A 24,739-nucleotide genomic window follows, 5' to 3' on the forward strand; every position below is an offset into this window, starting at 1 on the left:
TTTCTTGCCTGTTTTCATTTTCCTTTTCCTTTTTTCATTTTTCTCTATCGGTGATCTGGCGTGGCGAGAGGCTTGTATATAGTTCCCAAGTTGGATTTCTGCAGAATAGACGAATGTATCTGGGTGGGGCTGGGCCGATGATGTATTTGCAGGTCAGCTGTTTATGGAACATGCCCATCCGATATTCTTGCCTTTTCAATTCCTACATCTTTTAAATCTTGGTATTGCCTGTCCTTGGCTACATGTACCTTTGTAAGGGGCCTAATAGACGTCAATTGGAAGGGCTGTGTGATCTTGTTCCCCTCGAACGTGGGGAACCTGCACAATGCCCGCTTTATTGCGCAAATTGGCCATCGTCGCCGCGGTCGACGGCCTCATCCTGCATACTCAGGCCAGCGGACCACGGCATACCGCTGGTAGTAATAATGAGGCTTCATCCATCCGCATCGACTATAAGACGAACAAAATCACTGCGTTGCCCGTTTCCGCCTCGGAGCCCCTTGGCGGAAAGGACGCCCTAGAGGCCTACGGTCTTATAGGTATGTTGATGAACTGGGTGGAAATTGAATTAAGAAACTAATCTCAGGGTATCTCTTTTGCAGGTCTTTTATCTGTCGCTTCATACTCATTTCTCATTTCCATCACACAGCGCCAGCAAGTAGCGCAGATCCAAGGTCGCCCGATCTACGCGGTAACCAATGTCGCGATTATCCCAATCTCATCCCAGGCAGATGCCTCCCGCGCAATTACACAAGCCAGGAAAGAATCAGCGCAGGAAGAAGTCACCATCGAATCGTCCTCCGACGAAGATGATCTTTCCGATAAGGAAACCGACAGAGCCGAAGCGGAGGCGGAGGCGGAGATGGGCAGCGTGCCCACATCACCTACTCGCGATACATCTCATGCCCGCGGCCCCAGTATCGGCAGTATTGCAGAAGATGTGATTGCGAAGAAAGTCCGCTTCGGCAGGTTTGCAGCCAATTGGCTATCGCGCAAAAATCTGGGCTTGCCCGGACCCGGAGCTCTAGAGCAGGATGTGCCAGAGTCTCCCTTTGACGAAGCTTCCATTTCTTCGGGTGATGCCAGCGAGGCAAAACATGAAGCTGTAAATGAAGCTCTCTCTGAAGAGACTGGGGCTCAGAATGAGCCTGATCGGCCTAAATCTAGCCAGGCTGCTGAATTACTGCCGAAACTGCTTCGCTATACGAAACTCTTGTTTGCATCGCATAACTTTTTCTTTGCATATGATTATGATCTTACACGCCCTTTACATACACAGGAAGCTCGGAAAGATCAGCTTCCCCTCCACAAAGTTGTGGATCCATTGGTATGTGCGAAGTGAGGGCTCGTAGTATGTTTTCTAAGACTTGCTTGCTGACTCGTTAGCAGTACTTTTGGAATAGACATTTGATGAACAAGTTTATTGATTATGGGGCTCATGGCTTTGTTCTGCCATTGATTCAAGGCTTTGTCGGCCAACGAGAATTCACAATCGCTGGAGCTGAGAGGAAACAATCTTCAACAGACTCAGTGGAACTCGCAGAAGGCCGAATCCTCGGTGAAAAACACGAGGCCGAGGCTGTTGAGACTAATGCCAGCAAGCGTGACTATCTTCTAACTCTCGTTTCTCGACGGTCTGTCGAGCGACCAGGTCTCCGTTACCTGCGCCGTGGTGTCGATGATGAGGGCAACACAGCCAACACGGTTGAAACCGAGCAGATTCTCTCCGTTCCGGAGTGGACACCGTCTCACCCTGCCTACTCATATTTGCAAGTTCGGGGTTCCATTCCCCTTTATTTCTCACAGTCGCCATATGCCTTGAAGCCAGTTCCAGTACTTCATCACACTGCGGAAACGAATCTCCTTGCATTCAGTAGGCACTTCCGAGAGTTCAGTCGACGGTATGGAAATGTCCAGGCTGTCTCTCTTATTGACAAGCTGGCCGGTGAATTGAAGCTAGGAGAGCAATATGAGCGATACACTGAATCCTTTAATGCCGCCGGTGGGATCGATGGTAAGCCATTGCAACTTGAATGGTTTGACTTCCATCACGAGTGCCGCGGCATGAAGTTTGAAAATGTATCTCGCCTGGTCGATCGACTGAAAGATACATTGAATGAGTTCTGCTACACCATTGTTGCAGACAGCGATGTCCTGCAGACCCAGAAGGGAATCATTAGAACCAATTGCATGGATTGCCTTGATCGTACTGGGGTTGCCCAGTGTGCATTCGGCCAATGGGCCCTTGAGCGTCAACTGGAACATGAAGGCATTGATATTGATATTGGGGGTCATTCTTCCACTCAATGGTTCAATACGCTTTGGGCAGACAACGGCGATGCCATCTCTAAGCAGTATTCATCAACTGCAGCCCTGAAGGGTGATTACACCCGCACACGCAAGCGAGACTATAGAGGCGCCCTCAACGATTTTGGACTGACACTTTCCCGCTACTATAACAACATCGTAAACGACTTCTTCTCTCAAGCCTGTATCGACTACCTCCTAGGCAACGTCTCGACCCAAGTTTTTGATGAGTTCGCCATCCAGCTCCAGACCACCGATCCAGGAATCTCAGTCCAGAAACTGCGCCAGAACGCCATTGACACAAGCTGCAAGATAGTTATCAGTAGCCCCTCTGAGGAATTTCTAGGCGGTTGGACCATGCTGACACCCCGTCAACCTAACACCCTTCGCACCCTGCCCTTTGGGGAATCTGTCCTCCTTTTAACCGACGCCGCAGTCTACAGCTGCCGCTTTGACTGGGAGACTGACAAAGTGCTGTCCTTTGAGCGCATCGACCTCCGCTCCATCTCGCGCATTCACTATGGCACATACGTCACATCCATATTGACAGGGAGCCAAGCCAACGAGGCGACCAACGTCGGTCTCGTCATAGTATACCGTGATGGCGACACAAACACCCTCCGTGTAAATACCAGATCCCTGCAGAGCGATGTCGACCTCAGTACGCTCGAGACCACCGCCAGCGCCAACAGTGAATGGGACCTTGTTTCCTGGCTGCGGGGTAGCAAGCGTGCGACCACGCGGTTCGTCGCATTCAAGGGCCTGCCGCTATCGAACCCGGTGGCTAGTCCGCGGCTTGGGCCTAGCGCTGGGAGTGTTCGGGAGATGGATCGGATTCGCTCGGTCTGTTTGGATATCGAGCGGGCGATGCTTGCGAGTCAGGGTCGTGACGTTGAGGCGGTCTCTCTGGTTGAACGGTCTGATATCATCTCTTTGGCGGATGCTAAGAAGAGGACTGGATGGTTAGAATATCTGGTGTATGATCTTAAGAAGATGGTTTGGGCGTGATTGGCAGTAATATTGAGGTGAGTTGGTGAGATTTCTTGCGCTTACCCCTCTTCCGTTTGCATGGCTTTGCTCTCAGGTTCATGGTTTGGCTCTCGGTCGCTGATATTCTGTAGGGGTCTTGTTGCATAGTATTATTCCTTGGTGTCACCAGGCTCGAAATGGGACTGGTTTGGAATTCACATATGATCAGTGGAACAGGGTGCAAGAATGATAATAGTAGCTTAGAGAGGGAGATTGAGAGACATAACTATGTGGTCTGTCATATAATAGTCAGATAAAGGCATGGCAATATAATGTAGTTCCATATATGGATGTATGTGAACTGATTGAAATAGATAAGAGATACTAAGTCAATCCATGTACATTTGGTATGCTTTTGCGGTGCTGCCCCCGCGAGTTCTTGCCATCGTGACTTCTCTCTACTTCAACTTCAGCTTCAACTTCAACTTCTCCCAACACCCCCAAAACCATCCAGATACATTCTTAAAAGTCTTATATTTATAGACAAGATCATGAAATGTACCCTATCCTTGCCTCACATCTTCGCCTTGGACTTTCGGCAAAACTGACCGCCTACCATCTTCAGCAGACCCTGTTTTCTGCCCGCAGCACATACACACCCCTCAGTCTGAGCTTGTCTCCAACAACTTCATTTGATTCTGACCTTTATGCAAAATTGCTTCGGCCAATTACTTCCCGTCTCATTTCTGATTCTGCCTTAGCGGATCGGAGATTTCGACCTTGTTCTTTGATCTGGGGAAACGAAGGGGGCCCGTTCCCACATTTTCGGCGGGGCTCCTGTCCTACTCGCACTTTTGACTTACCTCTTGTCGCATCGAGTCTCTTCACCAGGACAAGATGGTTTGGCAACCACAGCAAGAGCCATTGAGGCAGCTGGCTCGCTACCTTCGCGACTCGCTCAATGGGGCTAACCCTACAGCCCGAGCAGAGGCCGAACAGGTAATGTCGTTCCTTTTTTTTCGGTCCTATCCTATTGAGCTTCCTCTCGACTGCGGTCGCCGCACATACATTACTCCCAAATGGAAACTGACTTTCGATTTTTTTTAAAAAAAAATAGATGCTCGCACAAGCGACCTCTTCTCCCGATTACATCAATTACATCACCTACATCTTTTCCAGCCGGGAAGCTGGTCCCCTCGCAGGAATTAACGAGAATGAATACCCTACAGTTCGATTCGCCGCCGCTGTGAACGTTAAGACGAAGATTGCTATTGCTTACAACACGATCTCTTCTCAAAGTTTGGCTTTCATCAGATCCGCAGCTCTTGTTACACTACGCGATACCGACCGCAATGTCTCAAGAGCTGCCGGTAACGTTATCACCGCAATGGTGCTTCACGGAGGTCTCTTGGCCTGGCCTGACATTGTCAATGAGTTGCTGACTGCTGTGGCTAATACCAACGGGGGTGTCCCCATGTCAGCTAGGGAAGCTGCAATGGATACATTGTACAAGGTCTGTGAGGACAACCGCAAGGTCCTGGACCGCGACTATCAGGGCCAACGTCCCCTGAATATCATAATCCCCAGCTTGCTGCAATTCATTTCGGTCGAGAGTTCGCGCATTCGGATTGCTTCTCTCAACGCCATCCACGTTTTCTTGCCGTTCAGACCCCAGGCATTGATAGACTCACTCGACCAATTTCTTTCGCAGTTGTTCAGAATTGCTGGTGATGAAGACACCAGAGTCCGACAAATGGTGTGCCAGTCATTCTCCCAACTCGTGGAGACTGCGCCGGAAAAGTTGGCCCCGCATATGGAAGGATTGGTCAACTACATCATCATGCAGCAGCAATCCCAGGACGACCCAGAGCTTGCACTTGACGCCGCCGAGTTCTGGATTGGTACTGGAGAGCAAGAGCGATTGCAGGCCGAATTGGCTCCATACATGCACAAAATCATCCCGGTTCTTTTGCAAAACATGATCTACGACGAGGATGAAGTGGCTCGATTGATGGACGAGCAAGATGATGCCGATGCCGAGGACCGTGCTGAGGATCTAAAGCCACAGTTTGCCAAATCAAAGGGTGACCGTCTGAACATGTCCAAGTCAGGCGAACAACCGGAATCCGCTCGCGCCCTCGAGCAACAAATAGAGGATGGCGAGGAAGACTTGAGCGAGGGTGAAATCGAGGACTCCGAATTCGGAGATGACCCATCGGGTAACTGGACTTTGCGCAAGTGCTCCGCTGCTGCGCTCGATGTGTTCTCTACCGTTTACCACCGTCCTGTCTTTGAAATCCTTCTCCCATATCTGACGGAAACTCTGCGCCATGAGCAGTGGCCGAACCGCGAGGCCGCCGTTCTTACACTAGGTGCAGTGGCGGATGGCTGTATGGATGCTATCACTCCCCATCTCCCAGAATTGGTCCCTTACCTCATCTCACTCCTCAACGATGATCAGCCTGTTGTGCGACAAATCACTTGCTGGTGCTTGGCCCGTTATTCTGGTTGGGCAGCCCATCTCCGCGACCCAGCCCAGAAAGCTCAATTCTTTGAGCCCATGATGGAAGGTATTCTTCATCGCATGTTGGACAACAACAAGAAGGTTCAAGAGGCTGCCGCGTCAGCATTCGCTAGCCTAGAGGAGAAGTCGGAGGATAACCTGGCACCTTACTGTGAGCCTATCCTGCGCCAGTTTGTGGCGTGCTTCAATAAGTACAAGGACCGAAATATGTACATTCTTTATGATTGTGTGCAAACGCTCGCCGATTGTGTTGGGAACGAGCTGGCGAGGCCACATCTAATTGAGATCTTGATGCCTGCCCTCATCGGTCGCTATAACTACATTTCCGACGATTCCCGAGAGCTCTTCCCGTTGCTTGAATGCCTCGGATACATCGCTGGGTCCTATGGCGACGCCTTTGCCCAATTCGCGCCGCCTCTCTTCGGTCGCTGCATGAAGATCATTTATGGAAACTTGCAAGCTTCTATCCAACCGACCCACGCCGCGGCTGATGAGCCGGACAAGGACTTCCTTGTTACTAGCATTGACCTTCTTAGCTCAATCATTCAGGCAATCGACCCACAAAAGAGCGGCGAGCTTGTGAGTACTTCACAGCCGTCTTTCTTCGAGCTCCTCCGCTACTGTATGGAGGATGCAAACTATGAAGTCCGTCAATCGACGTACGCTTTGCTGGGAGACTGCGCCATCAGCATCTTCCCTCATCTGGAACCCTTCCTTCCCAGCCTTGCTCCGGTTTTGATTAAACAGCTTGACTTGGACCTGATCCGCGATGATGATCGTCATACGGGCTTCAGTGTTTTGAACAACGCCTGTTGGTCATGCGGTGAGATCGCCGTCCACGAGGATGCCGCACTATCGCCCTATGCGGAGCAACTGTACCAAGGTCTCTTTACGATTATCACTAACGAGGAAATCATCGATTCGGTGAACGAGAACGCCGCGATGGCGTTGGGACGACTAGGATTCTGCTGTGCGGACCAGATTGCGCCCCATTTGAGCGAGTGTTCCGGACCTTTCCTGAAGTCCATGGACAAGATTGATTTCACGCGTGAAAAGGCTTCTGCCTTCCTCGGGTTCAACCAGGTGGTGATGAAGAACCCACAGGCCATGGAGTCGAGCCTGCTCGGCTACTTCCAGGCAATTGCCACGTTCCCCGCCCGCTCGCTGGCACAGGAAGAGTACCGGGATATCCAGGTATCCTTCCAGCAGGTAAGATCATTTTCCTTTTGTTCTTAGTAACATCCCACTAATCAAGATTATAAATATAGGTCCTCCAGGGATATAAGGCTTTGATCCCTGACTTCAGCAACTTCCTTGGCCAGCTACCCCCGGCCGTGGCCCAGACACTGCGCACCGTGTACCAGGTCTAAGTAGGGGGAACCTTAGTGATCTCAGCTTAGACCTTGGTTACCGGGGTGTCGGTTGATGATCATTCCTGTCTCAAATCGGGCTGGAGTTAGGTTAGAGGGGAGGGAAGCGAGGGGTGTCCTGGGGGAATCAGTACATAGGGGGTCAGCGGCCGGGATTTCACGTTAATAGAAAGAGGAGGGAGAAAGGAAGGGGCAAAAATCATGGGAAGGAGCATCTGCGATTTAGCTGTTTTTTTATCATGATTGCAACATGGGCACGCATGACCCTTTATGATTTCTATCCCGTTGACTTTGCTTTTCTTTCTGGATTCTTATTTTTGCATTCATTGTGCATAGGCATCATCAAGCCAGGTCCCGGGGGCTGGCTCATAGGTTTCTTTTTTTTTTTTTTTTTTTGGTCTTCTCAGCGTTGGTTTTGGGGGATTTTTGCATAGTTACCCCCTTAGATAGATAGTTCCATAGATAGATCTTTGTTGTCAATGAAGATCTCAAACAATATTTGTGAAAGCCCGAACTATAGAGCTTTGGGATGTCTTTTTAAAGCTCTCCCATGCTTTTTTTGGTCGTTCGGGAGCATCTTATTGAAGCGTTCTTTTTGGTTGTGTCTCCTTCCACTGTATTCAGAATATACCTAGGTATATATAGTATGAAATAGATTCCCGCTGACTACAATATGTAGCCTTTAAGTGGTAAGATTGTAATAATTGCTAGTTGTCCTTGATAGTAGCTAGTTTCCTTGGTCCCTTTCTTCACCATATCTGTTGGCCGAATATAGATCAGATCAAACATTGCTACCTCCAGCTAAATACAATCAGTTACCTAGGATTTTCTACTTTAGCAACCCTATCTATTTCTAGTAGCTCGCGTGCCAATGCCAGCGCATTTCACACCTCTTCATCCGTCCGTGCCTAGCCCCCGGGGAATCAATAACACATGCCAATATCGACTCGCTAAATCCTGGACCAGTAGTGGATGGGAAAAAAGCAAGGCAAGATTAAGATCAGCAGGACCCTAGCAACATAGTTATTTTTGGGAAGCAGACAACATGCATGACAAGTATTCCGTAACTACCTAGGTAGTCACCTGCCATTAATAACCTAGCAGCAAATGCATATACAACATACATATCACATAAAGCACTGAACCCCTGTTAACCGCCATACCCCTTCAAGCCCTAATCTCTCGTCAACACAAGCCCATCCTTCTTCATAGTATGTTATAGTTAGAGTAAGATAGATAACCAGGTCACCAAAAAAAAAAAGAGAAAGAGAAATAGAATCCAGTAATATACAACATAAACCCCCAAGCAAAGACCCAAGCAAAGACCCGAGTCTCGCCTAACTGGCGCGTTATAATTAACTCGTCGGCACCAAAAACCCCCTCCCCAACGCCAGTCCCCCGCACCGATTGGCCGCTCAGATAAAAACCGCCCGAAATACCAAGACGCGAGCCTTTCCCTTAACTACTCTTTTCCACGACCCCGGGCGCATCGTGTATCCTATCGACCCCACCTTATCTCACCCTGTGATTACAATGCCATGTGTCAGTGACAGGCGTTGATGCAGGGTGCACAATATGTAGGTACCTACAGGTAGTGTCCCGGGCGCCTGGTTCCAAGTGCTGAGTAGTGTGCGCCATTGGAGGCCCGAAGCCGTGTGTGTCGGGTTATGGTCGTTTTTTTTCGCTTTTCGCTCTAGAGGACCTGGGCTATGCCTTTTGCGGCTTGCAGAGATGGGATGGATGACGGGGGGCTAGTGTGGACTTGTGCCCCGGTGGGTTTGAAGAACTTATACAACATCTAGTTACTCAGGCTGGTTGTTCTTGTTTGCTCTTTTCGGTGAGAATTCCCAGGTTTCAGGGGGTGGGTGTTATGTCCTGGCCTAAACGGGTATCTTAACGAGCTGGGTCTTTATTTTCGGGTGTATTTTTATTATTATTATATGTATATTGTAGTGCTCTCAGAGTATTTGTTTTAGCGGTGAACTTTGTCTGGGGTTTATTTTCAGCCGCAGCAATGTTCTCTGTATTATCCTGTTCACGTCTTGTTGTACTCACCTCAGACCTACCTACATTATAGATAATAAGAGGGCTGTCAATTCTTCAACAATTATAGAAAACTAGTACAACTAGTCAAAATCAATTGTTTTATCCGTTCTCTAAGTCATAATTCAAGAGATATGAAACAGGAACCAGAAACACTGATCCCACACTAGAAACATTCCATGAAACTCAGCTGACCACCCACGTTCTTAATGCAATCTCCCAGATTCACCTGGCTGTCTTGGATGTTTCCTTCACCATCATCTAGTTGCGCGTGCAGCATGGGTTCGCTATGGGGACCTTCTAGTTTGAAATCAACATTGCGTGAACATTTCGAGAAGTCGTGGGAACTCCAGGCCAATTGTCCTAGATTGGAATGACAAAGTTAGTTTCGGGTCGATATCGGTCTGATTTCGGTGGTGTTGGAAGTTCACTACTAGTAATCGAGGGGAATACCACGGAGAATAGAACGGGAAAATGTGTACGGAGTATGGTCCTTACCCTTCTTTGCTCCGAAGAACTCATCCAGATCTAGCTCTGAATATCTAGGCTCCCCGGTGGGTCGCTGGCAGTAAGCAGTAAGGATATGCTTATCCCTGATATCGATGTCCTGGGATGATCTTTGGAAGCCCATCTTGGCGTGTTGGACGAGAGTGATGTATAAATAAATCAACCAATGAGAAATGTAAATGGATGTGATGTGCAAATTGCCTGTTTCCTGTCGTCTGTTATATTGCCCCGACGCACGAGAATAGCCAGGTTGCGCAGTGCTGTATTGCGAGAAAGGGAATAGAAGAGAAGAAAAAAAAACGAAAGTGAGGCTCTTGATATGTAGGATTGTCTAGTATATATTTATTGCCTCTAATGATACCAATCTGTTGTAGATGTCTACTGTGGCCATTTGGAATGCGGAGGTGGGTGGCTCTACCCTCATGGTTTTCTAATTATGGTACCTGGGATGGAAGTTGATTTTATACAGCACACCCCATGTAAGGACTGCGGAGGAATGTGAGATTCCTTGCTAGACTGCTAGGCGGTCTATTTAAAATGGAGTTGTGATTTTTTTACCCAAGAGGAAGGTGATAAGGATCTCACGAATAAGTGTCAGCCACCCCCAAGAATCAAGTGTCAGGCATTCGTTTCAGCAGCTGGGCAAAGAAGTATCACAAAGATGATGCGGCGGTGGCTTGGGAAACAGAGTTGACGCTAAAGACTCTATTTGGGAATGGTTATATCTTCCAGGGCTAGTCCATGGTAGGTAGTTACTAGGTCTATGGAGAATCAAGATTGCCGTCGATCTCTCTATTTCCCATCGTTTGTATCTTCTTTCCATAAATAATAGAGTTTCCATTTCTAAATCTAGATTTTTAAAAAGCTGGTGGCTCTTTAGGAGTTTAGGTTTCCAGATCCAAAATCTTTGATTGCAGTGCATAGACATGAAAGACACAAAAGTAGATTTATCAATTTATCAATGTGTAAAGACGTAAATATGTACAGTGTGTATTCTTGCAGATGATCTAACGGTCTAATAGACCATTAGACCAGTATTGTACTCCGTACACCATAGTTCATAAGATCTACAAGAGAAAATCATCCAGTCCCCACACAAGTCCAGGATAGCCCAAGTCTTGGCAGAATAGAGTTGGTTAGCGTACTGCACTCCCACGGGCTGTGTTTCTGACTTAGCGGTCGAACTGGGGGACTGGGGGACTGGGGGACTCCATGATTCTTATCTCTTCTGGTTGCGACACACTTGAATTCCACGGTTACTGGATCGATCTGTTTACCATGGCTGGCAGTTTCAAGATCACGGGGGGTTTGGTATTGAAGTTGGCATTTTTATAGAAAGAAAGGGTACCCCGCGGAGGTATGAGTAAAACTATATATTGAAATGCTAAGCAGCTCCCGTCAATTCCGGCGATATTCTGACGTAAAAAGGCTAGATCGAAAAAAAAAAAAACAAAAGACAAAAAAAAAGAAATTAAGAATAAAGTTGATAGTAAAATAAATCCAGTCGGGAATTTTGGCCCCCAATCTATACCATATTTGGCCTGATGTCGCGACAAGCGAGACTGATCGTTGTTGATTGGATATATCTGATTTTGTGTTCCTTCACATCTGCGGAGAAAATACCGTCCGAACATTTCCGATGACCCGCACAGCATACCCTCTTGGGTCATTGGATCTTTTGAAGTAAATGCCAAGCCTTCAACGCCTGGAAAGGAAGGCAGCGTATTTGGGTCGTGGCAAACGTGTCAAACATCATGATAGGAATGACATAATCATCATCTCTGTGCGACTATGGTGCCACGTGTGAGGTAAATAATCCCTTTTAGAGTAATCATCGTCATCACTGCAGTTCATATATGGTAGGACAGAAACCCCCGTCCAGATCAAAAGGTGGCACACACCGACTTTAGACACATGCCTTGTTCGACGTCTGATCCCCAAAAAAAAACGTGGTCTCCAGGCCCAATCTGGCACTGTCACATAAATATGCATATTACACAGTTTCAGGGGAGTCACTATACAACATAGATTCAGACGTAGATATACATCATACATCATACATACTCAGATGCTGACTGGGCCTTAAAATTACATCCCATTAGGGCTGGAGTGCATGATGCTATTCCAAGCGAAGAGCCCTTTTTACCTTTTAAACACTTACCGTTATGTTGCTAGATTCAGCCCTTGGGCACTGCAGGAATGAGCCCATTCCACAAAGTTTTTTTTTTTTTTTTTTTTTTGGGATGATCATTCTGAATAATAGTTGCTGGGACCGATCTCACAGCTCTCTCTAATCCCTGTATACCTGGAGACTAGACCATCAGGGGTTCAGTGTTCAGTTCCCACTTTGGGCTTATTGGCGTCGTATGTTGTACACTAGTATTAGGCTCACTAGACATGGTTTCCTCATCTTGTACGTTCCAGCCCAGTGGTAACTTCACCGGAGAAGGAGATAGGGTGGTTCCGGTCTGGGGCCACGATCGCAATAGGTTACTCTAGGGTGTTAGGATAAGGGATGCGCCAAAAAAAGAAAAGAAAAGAAAAGAGAAATTGAGCTATGGATGCGGTGATCCCGAGAGACTGGTCTTACACCCCCTAGTTGCGGACTAAACGTTAACACGTTGCCTTCAATCCCCAGATTCCAAGTGGTGTAAGAACCTGGTATTCTTTTTCTTTTTTTTTCTTTTTCTTTTTCTTTCTTATACAGTTGACTTTATTTTTTTCTTGGAGTTCTACATTCGGTTGTGATTACCGAGTTCAGGGTTTAATCTCCCATCTGACTCACAGGCGGGTAGGAACGGGCGACTTCCGCCTGTCAGGGTAAGCTTGAATCTTAGCGGGAATGGAAGAGTGGAAGAGCCACTCCCAGTACGTCTGAGATTACGTCTAGGATAGCACAATAGTAATTTGAACTCCTCTTCTTTCCCAACGGGGTTAACGGTGTCCCTTGACAGCGACCCACAATCTAGGGTCCGCCAGATCGAAAGCCTTGCGAGGCAAAATGGTCGATCGGTTACTATGTTTTCTTGCATTCTGGTTCTATATTAGTTATCCTGGGGTCATCTGTTAATAGGCCCCTGCGTATATACATTCTCTTGGCTGGAACTATGTTCTTTGGAACGCGGGATGAGATTTACAACAGGAAAAAAAAGAGGAAAAAAAAGCAAAAATAAAATGATGAACACACACATATGAATCAACTTGATTTCGTCCATGGAACCTTTTTCTTTTGATTTGCCTTCTGGTCATTATCTTCTATAAGCAAATAGGGTGTACTCGGTAGAACTGGGAACCATAGAAATACTTCTATAGTTAGGGCTAGATGGTACCAACAGTCCAATTCGTTTCAAGAAAAAGAAAGTAATTTCCACATGGAGGTGTGCAATATAGAGCCTATCCCTGCTTGAGAACATGGGCTCACATGCGGCTAGTGGACAGTCTAGCCTATGAAGGCAGCTATATAAGCTACCCATGTGGTTCACCTAAAATGACCGAGTGCTATATTAGACGGTCTTTTTATTTTTGTTTCTTATTTCGCTGATTTCACTGATTTCACTGATTTTTACATCTTCTTGGGTATTTTTACATATTTTACATATTTTACCTGTTTTTTTATTTTATTATCTTTTTTTTTTTTTACTTTTTTCCTTGGCTTAATGCCCCCCCCTGTACCCAGAGGCTCAAAATCTCGATCGTCACTGGGAAATAAAATTAGTGGAAAGTGAGAATGCATCTGTGAAATTTAAATAAGTCAGATCATATCTTGCTGACTTCAACTGTTAATACTATCTTCCCTCTTTTTAATTCCTCTACTTTCTCTTTTGTTTCCTTTTAGTCTCTTCAACGTTAAGATCCCCAAAGCTCGTATTCTCCACGTGCTTAATTCAACTTATATTCATCAAACCTCAACGGCCCCCAAACTCCCAAATTTATTTTTGGAGACGGTTGGATTAGGTCACATTCTCCTTTCTCTATAACTACAGGGCTTACGTGCCCACCATCAACTCTTTCACAACATTCACCTGTGGAGTCCTTGACTCCAGTTCCAGTTATCTCTCCGCGTCTTCAAAGGCCAAAATGGTCGGTCCAGGCGGCGGCCCACCACGCAAGAGCCACACCAAATCCCGTAACGGCTGCAAAACATGCAAGAGGAGACACATTCGATGTGATGAGACCTTCCCGCAATGGTATGTTCTTCAATCCACACCTAGACACTAGTATACCCATCCTAATTCCATCTAGCCGCAATTGCACAAAGCACAACTGCCGCTGTGACTACCAGGATACGGCTGCCACACAAGGTGGTAGCCCCCCCGCGCCACGCGGTCCCGACCTCCTCATTTCACCAGAGATCGAAATGGAAATAGATAGTTGGCATCGTACAGGTGTGCCTCCGTATCCGGAGCTCCTGCAGTGCCCACGATCTGGGTGGTCTGGCTTGTCGCGAAATGATTTACGCCTGATTCACCATATAATCGGGCTTTCGATTGACTTGCATCGTCGAGGGTTGAGTGGTTGCACTGTGTGGGCACAGAAGATGCCTAAGTGAGTCCTCTCTAGATCTGACTGCGGTAGGTCTTTGCTGACGGAGATTCTATAGTTTCCTGGCTATCTCGCTCGGGAACGACTTCGTTATGAGCTCTATCTTGAGCTTTTCGGCATTTCACCTTGCTTTTCTTACGCGAGACCAGGAGACTAAGCAGCTGGCTTTCCGTCATAGAGTCACGGCTCTCCACGGATTGCAGACCGCTCTGGGCTCCTTCTCGAAGGAGAACTGCGATGCAATCCTCGCGGCTTCTGTTCTTTTATCATGGCAGGCCACAGACCAGTGAGTGTCATAGGTCAGCTCCCTAGAAATTCCCCCCAACTAACACCAGAACAGTCAAAGTTGGGCATCTTTGCAGCACGGCATCTCTAGCGTCCTAGAATCCATGCATCCATACTGGAAACAAGAGTCAGACATTGCACAGTTGATAGAAAACCAACGAGCACTGAGCACAACAGATGGTCCAATGGCTGGAGTCTACCAACCCCTCGACGAAGACATGGTACATCTAGACCAAACGATCCAGGCCCTCCGATTGACACGGAAACGCACTTCCCACAATCTTGAGCACTCTCAACGCCTAGGAGAACTCATCGAATTCACCCAGAAATTCCGTGATGACTTCCCCAACCAAACAACCGAACAGTCATTCGAAAGCATCCAAACCCTCCGGCGCTGGCTCTTCTGGCTCCCACCCTCCATGCTCCGAAGTAGCGAATCAGAAATCAGCGCCCTTCCAATCCTAGCCCAATTTTTCGCCGTCGGCATCTCTCTCGACCGCTTCTTCCCAGAGCTAGGTGGCGCATACCTAGGCGCCCTATTCATCGGTCCTATCGAAGAGATGTACCGTATAATAGCCACCCACAACGCCGCAGACCCCTTCAACACCGAGCTGCGTCTGGCCCTAGAACTCATGGACCTGCCCCGCGGTATTGTTGCCCGCTATCGCGGCCGCGTACCCCTCTCCTGGTCTCCCCGCTCATCAGTCGACCAATACTCCCCCGGCCCGCCTAGCCCTTTCCACCATAATCTACACGAGTATCCGCTCGTCGCCTCTTCCTCGCCCGCTTCCGCATCACCTTCTTATGCCGCTTATACCCCGCCTCTGCATTCCCCTCCTGCCGTCACTATTGCCAACCCTGCCTTCCCCATCCAAGATGGCTATGTACCCGCTACATCCTCGCATTCTCTATATCCGCCCTCCCCACAGCTCCTCGATAACCACGACGTACACATCGGTCTCTCGGATCTGGGACATGGCCATGTCCATCCGCATCATGCTTCCATTTCTCATTCCGCGGCTTACACCCCGCCGTATGGTGATGTGCTGTGCGCCGGTTTGCCGCGCGCGGATGGCACACTTGGTCTCAACATGGAGGTTTATCCACAGACACATCAGTTTGAAGTGCCGGGCTTGGCTACTCCCGCTTCACTTTGGACTTGATCCTCAGACAGTACCAGGTCTGTGATATGGATTTATCTATACCAAAAAATGAAGCCAAAATGGGAAATTATGGGAAATTTGGACTACCACCCTGAACAAGGTTGGCCAGTCGGATTCTGGCTATTGGGTACCAGGATTGGAATTGGAAGATATAACCTCTCTCATTTTCCGAAAATACGGAGGTTACGGAGTTATGTTCTACTGGGAATTGGACCTGGAGGACATGTGCTTTTTTGATTATTATACGCGAGTGTTTCGTTTTCACCACTCGACTATTTTCTTATACATTCTGACTCTTGTTCTTTTTTCATTTTCACTTTTTTTTTTTTTTTTTTCCTGAGCATGAGCGTTAACGTGTGATCTTCTATCCGATTTAATGCCCGGTTTGGATTTTATACTCGGTTGCAGCTGCAAGCTGGAGACAATTGTCTCAAACGATATTTATATATATACCCTGGTTTTATCAAATCTTCTGTTTATCTGATTTGGAGTGTCTGTATGTGTGTTAGTAATGTCTTTATTGGTCTATTCAGAACTATAGCTTCAGAAATACAGCCATCCAGCCTTCTGACTGACCCCCAAACCCGCCAATGTATGAAAGATCATTACCTCACTTCCATAACATCTCAATACAGATAGTCTCGTAACCAAGAATGCATCCGCATCTGCACTTACACCTCACCCACACCGATCGACAGGTACCACCCAACCTCGAAAGTAGCCACCGGTAACCATCGCCACAGATCCTGTGCTAAGAATAGACGAAACGATCCAACTCAAAAGCACGGGACATGACATAATATTAAGGGAATTTAGACTACAGATCCATTCCTCTGATTGGTACCCCGCCGGCCACATTTCTCCAGACCTCGTATTCGGCCGCTTCGATAATCTGTCCGAATGAGGTATGTAGCAAGCCCCCGAGCTAGCACCGATTTGGTTTCGCTGGTTCTGCTAGAGGGTTGAGGATACCCGAGTGTAAGGTACAAGCGTTCTAAGATGTGATTGCTGGGATTGGATATCAATTCATTCCTTATATATGGTAGTTCTACGTATCAGCCGTGCAAATACAAGCGTAGTATGACATCGTCTTTTTTGCAGGGGCTGCAGCCTTATATGCGTGTCCCAGGGGTATCGATTTTTGATAGACTGGTTTTATTTTTTAACTTTGTTCATTTTGTTTTGGGTTTGTGTGAATTTAATGGTTTCGTTGGTTCGAGTGTCGTATTTATCACTCCGATTGCGGTTCGATCTTCACTAAACGGAAATTGAGTTAGTGATCGTCGTCGCTCCTTCGTGTTTTCTAAATTTATCTTCTTTTCTTCTGTGTATGCTATTGCGTATGTTGTACCTGAAATTGGAGATCTTACGTCTTATGCACTATTTTGTGGGTAATATTCCGTGCTGTTATTGCTGTTGGAGATTGAGTGGGAATATAATCTAAACATTGCTCAATTGTAGCAAACAAGCTAGCAAATAGCAAATAACAAACAAAGGGGCTTAGTCTGTAGCAAACATGCATGCATATATGGGAGATTGTTCAACAGTATATACAACATACCGACATATAGATAGGGGATTAATATAAATCGATATAATGTTCAATATCTGACCCGTTTGACCTATATGACCCATTTGAAACGCTCTAAGGTTATATTCTAAACTACTCAGTTAATTGTATGCACCTTATACACTCCTTAAATCCGCTTCAAGTTATATATGTACCTATACGTACCGGATATTCCCTGGCGTATGGGGCTTTCCTATTTGATCTGCTGCCGCTTTTATGAAACTATCCTTTTCACGCTCTATTCTCCTAAGATATCTAGCCATTTGATATTTGCGGTTTGGCCGAGTGGTTAAGGCAATTTCCTCGAATGAACTACAACTCAGTCCATGATGAGCTCAGTTTTCATTATAGCAATTACGTTCGTGTGCCGAATTGCAGCCGTCGTTTCCTTTCCCCCCACCTTATTTTGAGATGAGGCCTCAAAGGTTCCTTTTTGACAGTGAATATTCGCGTCTTCGATGGCACTCTTCATCTTGGTCCTTGCGCTAACGAGATGATCAATACCATTTAGTCGGTGCACATGTAGTTGGAACCGGATGATTCTGATTGCATTAGTGATGGGCATATTTTGAACTGTTTATAACCGATTCTCGGGATATGGAGTACTGGCGCGGTTATGTCGGGCAGGCCTTACTTAGTATTAGCGATTCGCGTTTCTTAGTATTATAGTATAATACGAAGTAGAAAAAGAAATACCTTATACTATCATATTGTTATAAAACCTTTAGTAGTAGGCTACTACTACGCTAATTTTATTCGGCTATAGACTATAGATTTTCTAAGTTATATATCTGGAGTTCGACAAAAGAGGTTTTCGAAAATATTTTAGAAATGTCATTCACATATATATTTCAAACACTTACGCCCTCTATTCTCGAGTTTTATTTTAGCCTCTACCTAGAAGGCTTATATTCAAGTCTTAGTCTTAATATAATTCCTCTATTGATATAAGGTAGAGAACTTATACGGACAGCTCGGGGGGAGTTTACAAAGCTTTTAGAGGGTTCTATAGACCCCGAGATCTGTAAGTGGTCAATTATCCGGGCATAGTAGAAGCACCGGCCTAAGGCCTTAGAGAAAAACTTGTTAATAACTATTATTGCCGATTAGTAAGGGTGTAGGGAATTCATTCATTATCTATCTATTCTATCTATACCGAGAAAGAGATATCTTCGGAATAAGAGACACCTAAATTCTTAAATAACGTATCTAGATAGCTTGGGGTAAAAACCTCAATATAAAACATATAGGTTTCAAATAAAGGAATTCATTAACAAAGAGGTAGATGGTAAAGTAGATAGATATATAGACGCTAACGGATATAATTGGCTGAGAGGTAAAAATCGAAGACCTTAGAAATGTCCATGGATCTTATGGGAGCAAAAAAGGGATGCAACGACGGCTGCATGATTTGAATGCGCCCGCGAACGGAATTGATTTCAAGTGTTCGAGCTTGATGGAATTGTTAGTGAATGTATCGTTGGATTTGTTTTGATGAAGAGAAACATACTCAATCGCCTTAGACCACTCGGCCAAACCGCCATTTTGAAATTCGTGGTCTGCAACGCACACTACGAACGAAATCTATCTCTTTTCTTTTTTCACACGAATCTTCTCCTAGACCAATCATCTTTCTGTTTAAGTGTTTTGAATAGATTTTGGAAAACGAGCAGATCCGTGAGTTTGGAGGGGTACTAGTAATAAGTAGCTGTCTCTGCTAGGTTGATAGTGGCTGCTATTGAAGGCACTCTTTCTCTCCGTAAACATGTAGTTATGTCAAGGTTTAAGACCTAATTTGGACTTTTATATAGAGCTTTTAAAGAAATTTATGGAGGAGACATTTCCGCTTAGATCTTCCTATCGATTATTAAGAATGCAACCATCCATCCATGGATATTAATTCCACCTTCCAAAAACTAAAAGCAGGGCATAAATTCTTGTCTCAAATATATATCATGCTGTAGTTCGAAGAATCAACTATAGCTTAACCAAGCCGTCGCCTGTTCACCGCAATTCAACTCGGAGCCAGGACTGAGGGTAACTTTGAAACGAAGCACTGGGTCTTCAACTTTATCTTTCCCACCACTTGGCAGCGTAAGAATGCGCTCATAAGCCTACAAAATCCGAATACTAATAGTGTACCCTATCTCAATAATAGCAAACTATTGCCTAATACAAATCCGCGGTCTACCATTAAACGCCTACAACGTAGCTCCCACAATTGACCGCTTTTATATAACTAACTACCGCCTCCTTATCCCAACTACACACACCCAGGGCGCGCAGCATACGCTGATTATCGAGGCTACTACCGCTTTTCTCTCTGTTTTTTGCCTCTCTAGTTCTATCTCTATACTATCTGCTACTATGGCACGCGGCCATAAGCTCGTTCCGAGCGTATATATGAGATAAAACATTCGGTTTTGAATATTATCAAAGTTCTACCGGCAGGAAATAAGTGGGTCTCGGACATTGCGAAGGTACTGGGGTTTAAATATTAATTGAAGCATGACAGTATTTATTTGATATTCCCTTTACATAGCCATTCTGGCCCAAAAAATGCCATCAAATGGCGGTTTGGCCGAGTGGTCTAAGGCGATTGAGTACGTTTCTCTTCATCAAAACAAATCCACCAAAACATTCACTAACAATTCCAACAGCTAGAAATCAATTCCGTTCGCGGGCGCATGTTCGAATCATGCAGCCGTCGTTGTATCTTTTTTTAAAAAATTTTTCTTAATTCTGAATCCTTTCTTGATTCTTTCTTAATACCTGGTTCAGGTGTTGGGTTGCTTGGCAAGGACCGGGCAGTAATCATAACGTTAGAAAGAATATAACTAGTTACAACGTATGTAGCAAAATATTACCCAAATTTGGTATGTTGGTATCCAAATTTTATATGCATTTATCTGATCTCCTTTAGTATAGCCATTTAGGCGCAAAAACTTCATCAAATGGCGGTTTGGCCGAGTGGTCTAAGGCGATTGAGTATGTTTCTCTCCATCAAAACAAATCCACCAAAACATTCACTAACAATTCCAACAGCTAGAAATCAATTCCGTTCGCGGGCGCATGTTCGAATCATGCAGCCGTCGTTGCATTCTTTTTTTTCTTATTTTTTCTATATATCTTATAGATAGCATAGTGTTAGAAGGAACAACGTATTTCACATACGAGTGGTCCATATAAGTCAGCGGTCGATATATTTCTCCGATCCCGGGCTATCATATAGATCAGGATCCCTCTATATCAATATAGTCGAGTAGATGACCCGCGAGTTTGCGCGTACACCTATAGGTGCTAGCCCGTCCGGTCCACCGCTATATAGGAGCGTCGTATCGTATAGAGAGTAGCGTATATTGAATGGCATGACTAGGTATAAACGTATTGTCTTATATAGTACTATACTAAGATACTTCATTTCCTTAAGATCGGCATAGCTAGGTTTCTAGGCGTTAGCGTCGACGCCGAGCCTATCATGGATCTTATTACGTAGCTTAGAGACGACTTCTAGGTTACGAGGAGGACGGCGATAAGTTGATCGCGGGGGACGCGAGGGTCGCGGGTAAATAGCGAGAGCATCGAGGAAGGTCTTATGCTTTGAGATCTTCTTATTGAGTTCGTCGGGTGAGTGGGCTAGTGTGGTTTGAATATATAGCTAGATTAACTCGTCTATTATCTTAAGATTCTTACGGAATTCGTATGTAACATAGCGAAGCTAAAGACTCTATTTTAGGGTTAGATGTTAGCTAATGATGAGCTATGTGTTTCTGTCGTATAGGATCGAGTATCACTCACCCGAATCGGAAGTACTCCGCTTGGCGTTATTGCATATATCTAAACGCCTCGGCAAACCTTGTTGCCGGGTTATCTGGACTATCTGTGCCCTTGCTAAGAAGATAGTCTATTACTGCGTTCAGGGTAATCCGACATCCACTACCTTACTGCTACTGGGTGAGTCGCTGCCACCGAGGAGCAGGATGAGTTTCTGAACATGCTTCTCAAAGATTTCTGTGTCGACGATACGGTCATGCACAAATATGGGACGGATGAGCTGGCGGGAGCGAGACCATTGTGTTGTGGTGGCCTTAGGTCTGCTCAGTGATCAAAAGTATATTATGCGCACGTGATGTCGGGATGGCTAAGATTTTGGTAAAAAGGGAGAGCTTAAGCCAGCGTCCAAGGTAGCCATTTTCGGCAGCCGATTTACCATCAATTAGCGTTGTGGTGTAATTAAGAACTTCTTATGATATACAACTTGCTGTATGTTGTAGACAGGAAGAAGAGAACCGCAGGGCTAAATGTTTCTCACCAGAGTTATCGGCCAATTTCGGCTGGGCGGACAGCCATCGACCAATCAAATAGCCCGTAAAAGAATGACATACCGAGTTGGACTCCCGAGGTCTCCAACTTCATCCGCTTGTATTCGAACGGCGTTTCTGCTTCTTCACGATCATACTCTCCACTCACAATGGCTTCATTCGCGCGCTCAACTCTGCTGCGACAGACTCTTGCCCCCCGGGCTCCATTCCTCCAGAAGAATGTCGGCGTTTCGCAAGTCGTCGCTTTCCATGCCTCCGCTAGGAAGCAGATCCTGCCCCCATTGCCTCGTAAGTAGAGGCCCTGCCACAAGGCTTATTGAGACGCTGCCAATGGATAGATCTATTGGGTGTCGTTTATGAGCAGTTGCTAACGTGATTTTCGCGATACAGAGACTGTCCAGGGAACCAGTATGTGATTTCCGCGCCTTTCCTATTCCGACCCTCCCCTCGCTTTTCGATAGCATTGAGTACAAAGCCACCTGCAATCTGTGGAGATATACAGTTTCCGTTGCTCTCAGCACTCAAACAATGCCTCCCGTTGAACCGCAATACCACCGTCGCTGAAGTCTTCGATGTTAACCTATCCCGATAGTGAACGACCCTGCTCCCATTCCCGAAACCCACCCCTCCGAGGGTAGCTATCACTGGTCTTTTGAGAGGTTTGTGCTCCCTTTCGATCACTACAATACCGACCTATACAACTCCTTCCGATAGCCCCCGGCCATGCGCAAAGAAAAAACCCGGCTAACATCTATCTCAGACTGGTCTGCGTTGGCCTGGTCCCTCTCACCTTCGCTCCCTTCGCCGCTGGCTCCCTCAACCCGGTCATGGATGCCATCCTATGCTCTCTGATTGTCGCCCACTCGCACATCGGATTCCAGTAAGGGCCTCCCCGCGCTATCCCGCAGTTCCCTCAAATCTACCCCAGATCTGCAATCTGGAAATCGCAATCTAACATCTCTTTACTAGGGCCGCCATTGTCGATTACTTCCCTCCTTCCCGTGTGCCCAAGTTCCGCGCCACCTGCAACTGGCTCCTGCGCGCATTCACCCTCACCACCGCTGTTGGTCTGTACGAGTTCGAGACAAACGATGTTGGTGTGACCGAGGCTCTGCGTCGTATCTGGACGGCATAGAGTGCTGTTGCGGTTTTTCTTTTCAGACATGATGTCTTTCTATTTCCTTTTTTTTTCTGCTTACCAATTTGGTTCTGGTCTATCCAGGCGTTCCGTTCCGCCTCTGTATATGTCATTGATTATTTTTCTTTTGTCTCAGCCCGAATTTATTGACCGGTGCCGGATTCCTGCTGCTCGAGGTTGTTTCTGAGCTATAGAAAAAAAAGACGGAATATAACCCTTGTACGAGAAGACATCCTGGTGTTTTTTTTTTTTTTTTTTCTTCTGTATACTACGTAGATTATGGCGGGATTCTTATGCACCAACGGTACATTGAAATATGTGGTAAATTGTTAGCAGTATGTAAAATGAGCACATTGTTTCTACTCACCGATCATATCATTCTCTTAAACATGAATGCTAACCCTTTTAATTCTATCCTTAAAAAAAGGCATAATGATACAAACACACAGAAAAACAAGGCTAACGAGAAACAAGAGATCCTAAACCCTAATATTCGTTCACTCGTCATCCTCACTCTCCTCACCATCCCCAGGCAACCCATCATCATCGTCCGCACTCTGCATAACAGCCTCAATAATCTTGAGCGTTGCCTTAAGCGGCAACCCAACAACATTGTCATAACTGCCATCAATCTTCTCAACAAGAATAGAACCAAGCCCCTGCAACCCATATCCACCAGCCTTATCCGCGCCCTCCCGCGTGCGCACATAAGCCGTAATCAACTCATCCGTAACATCACCATCAAACCGCACCGATGTCTCCTCGACCGTACTCTCAATGGCATACCCCGGGTCCCGCGCACTAGCCAACGGCGCCATAGCCACAACAGCCGTGTAGACCTTGTGGTCTCGGATATCACGCAGCGAGCGCAGCATGGTCATGTGGTGTGCTTCAGAGCGGGGCTTTTCGAGAATCGAGCCTGTAGACGGGTCCACGACGACCGTGTCTGCGGCTAGAATTAAGGCCGGCTCGCCCTTGATCTCGTTGTTGATTTCTTGCTCGTAGACTGCTTGAGCCTTTTTCGTCGCTGTTGCTAGCACGTACTCGAATGGGCTGAGGCTTTTTGATAGGTCTTCTGCGGCGTTTGAGGGGATGATTTCTATGTTTGGGAGACCCAGGAATGAGATTATGTGCTTGCGACGGGGTGATTGTGAGGCGAGGATTACGCGTTCGTTGCGGAGGTTGTTTAGAGCTGGGAGGTTGAGGGGTGGTGGGCGTGGCAGTGGTGCCCCGCGGTTGGCTTTGAGGACCGGTTTGTCGTAGGCTGGGGGTGGGTCGGATTCGGTGGTATCGAAGTCTTCCATGTGGGACAGGAGAGCTTCTTTGGAGTCTGTCATGTTGGGCAATTTGGTGTTTGTCTGGTGTTTTGGGTATTGCGGGCAGTGATGCGATGCGGGGAACTCTCTCCGTCCGCTTGTCGAGGTAGATGGTATTTGTGTGCAGTTGATTGATCTTGCAAGTATATGCAGGGATATTCAATTGGAATCCCGAGTGTCCACGAGATTGTCCACGAGATTCTTTATGTCACGGGTTTGTGCAGAGTGTATAAGTCTGCGTTTGCTTCACCTGGAAGGGGCTCGGTTTCTCCGGCAGATATCAGGCGGTAAGCTGAAGCTGTTGTGACCCCTGAAACACATGTGTAGTCTATGTAACTAACATTGAGATTCCACCTTTTGTCACCACTGACTGCATTGATTAATTATTTCGTCTAAATTTCCGAAGCTGTAAGATATACTTTTTGTATAATCTAGTTGGCTACCTAGAAGCTGCATGACTGCAGTTATTCTCCGTAACCCTGTACACGTGATCCAACCAAAGTGCGGCTTGGTCAAATAATTCCTTTTTGATTTGAAAATAAGAATTGTCAAGGTGCGTGTTCAGTCAAAGCTGAAAATAACTCGATTTCAGGTTGGCCATTGGGAAAGAAAAACGCCCCAGTTGCTTCACAGCAACAGCTGTGACCATATACATTCTGGTACCTGGGAGCAGAAACAAACCA

General features: G+C 46.4%; 9 protein-coding genes across 9 annotated transcripts; 5 read left to right on the forward strand and 4 right to left on the reverse strand.

The window, feature by feature from the left end:
• Positions 1-325: 325 nt before the first annotated feature.
• N7516_005420 (uncharacterized protein) lies at positions 326-3,315 on the forward strand (the record flags this gene model as incomplete). Its single annotated transcript, XM_057218140.1, has 3 exons — positions 326-539; positions 603-1,327; positions 1,390-3,315. 3 exons carry the CDS (start codon positions 326-328, stop codon positions 3,313-3,315), a joined length of 2,865 nt encoding a protein of 954 aa, XP_057080023.1.
• Positions 3,316-4,173: 858 nt separating this feature from the next.
• N7516_005421 (putative importin beta-2 subunit) lies at positions 4,174-7,170 on the forward strand (the record flags this gene model as incomplete). The annotated part of the gene is made up of 3 exons (XM_057218141.1): positions 4,174-4,275; positions 4,394-7,009; positions 7,069-7,170. 3 exons carry the CDS (start codon positions 4,174-4,176, stop codon positions 7,168-7,170), a joined length of 2,820 nt encoding a protein of 939 aa, XP_057080024.1.
• Positions 7,171-9,379: 2,209 nt separating this feature from the next.
• On the reverse strand, positions 9,380-9,844 carry N7516_005422 (CVNH domain-containing protein; the record flags this gene model as incomplete). The annotated part of the gene is made up of 2 exons (XM_057218142.1): positions 9,380-9,576; positions 9,712-9,844. 2 exons carry the CDS (start codon positions 9,842-9,844, stop codon positions 9,380-9,382), a joined length of 330 nt encoding a protein of 109 aa, XP_057080025.1.
• A 3,953-nt stretch (positions 9,845-13,797) lies between these two features.
• On the forward strand, positions 13,798-15,710 carry N7516_005423 (putative C6 transcription factor RosA-like; the record flags this gene model as incomplete). Its single annotated transcript, XM_057218143.1, has 4 exons — positions 13,798-13,907; positions 13,963-14,265; positions 14,321-14,548; positions 14,603-15,710. 4 exons carry the CDS (start codon positions 13,798-13,800, stop codon positions 15,708-15,710), a joined length of 1,749 nt encoding a protein of 582 aa, XP_057080026.1.
• A 3,543-nt stretch (positions 15,711-19,253) lies between these two features.
• N7516_005424 (uncharacterized protein) lies at positions 19,254-19,569 on the reverse strand (the record flags this gene model as incomplete). Its single annotated transcript, XM_057218144.1, has 2 exons — positions 19,254-19,394; positions 19,525-19,569. The coding sequence occupies 2 exons, from the start codon at positions 19,567-19,569 to the stop codon at positions 19,254-19,256; spliced, it is 186 nt and encodes a 61-aa protein (XP_057080027.1).
• Positions 19,570-19,839: 270 nt separating this feature from the next.
• On the forward strand, positions 19,840-20,329 carry N7516_005425 (uncharacterized protein; the record flags this gene model as incomplete). The annotated part of the gene is made up of 3 exons (XM_057218145.1): positions 19,840-19,883; positions 19,945-19,992; positions 20,209-20,329. The coding sequence occupies 3 exons, from the start codon at positions 19,840-19,842 to the stop codon at positions 20,327-20,329; spliced, it is 213 nt and encodes a 70-aa protein (XP_057080028.1).
• Positions 20,330-20,729: 400 nt separating this feature from the next.
• Positions 20,730-21,374, reverse strand: N7516_005426 (uncharacterized protein). Its single transcript, XM_057218146.1, has 3 exons — positions 21,226-21,374; positions 21,079-21,171; positions 20,730-20,916 (listed from the first exon to the last, which is right to left on the reverse strand). Exons 1-2 carry the CDS (start codon positions 21,310-21,312, stop codon positions 21,157-21,159), a joined length of 102 nt encoding a protein of 33 aa, XP_057080029.1. The 5' UTR covers positions 21,313-21,374; the 3' UTR covers positions 20,730-20,916; positions 21,079-21,156.
• Positions 21,375-21,706: 332 nt separating this feature from the next.
• N7516_005427 (CybS family protein) lies at positions 21,707-22,737 on the forward strand (the record flags this gene model as incomplete). Its single annotated transcript, XM_057218147.1, has 5 exons — positions 21,707-21,890; positions 21,993-22,010; positions 22,195-22,261; positions 22,363-22,482; positions 22,572-22,737. The coding sequence occupies exons 1-5, from the start codon at positions 21,752-21,754 to the stop codon at positions 22,735-22,737; spliced, it is 510 nt and encodes a 169-aa protein (XP_057080030.1). The 5' UTR covers positions 21,707-21,751.
• A 500-nt stretch (positions 22,738-23,237) lies between these two features.
• Positions 23,238-24,077, reverse strand: N7516_005428 (nucleotide diphosphatase; the record flags this gene model as incomplete). The annotated part of the gene is made up of 1 exon (XM_057218148.1): positions 23,238-24,077. One exon carries the CDS (start codon positions 24,075-24,077, stop codon positions 23,238-23,240), a length of 840 nt encoding a protein of 279 aa, XP_057080031.1.
• Positions 24,078-24,739: the final 662 nt, after the last annotated feature.

Source organism: Penicillium verrucosum (assembly GCF_028828655.1).
Source record: "Penicillium verrucosum strain IBT 35672 chromosome Unknown utg000001l_segment0_segment0, whole genome shotgun sequence".
NCBI classification, from domain to species: domain Eukaryota; kingdom Fungi; phylum Ascomycota; class Eurotiomycetes; order Eurotiales; family Aspergillaceae; genus Penicillium; species Penicillium verrucosum.

Bases quoted from the DNA above. Each gene is read 5' to 3' on its own strand.
- N7516_005426 (XM_057218146.1), bottom strand. From the start codon at position 21,312: ATGACCGTATCGTCGACACAGAAATCTTTGAGAAGCATGTTCAGAAAC.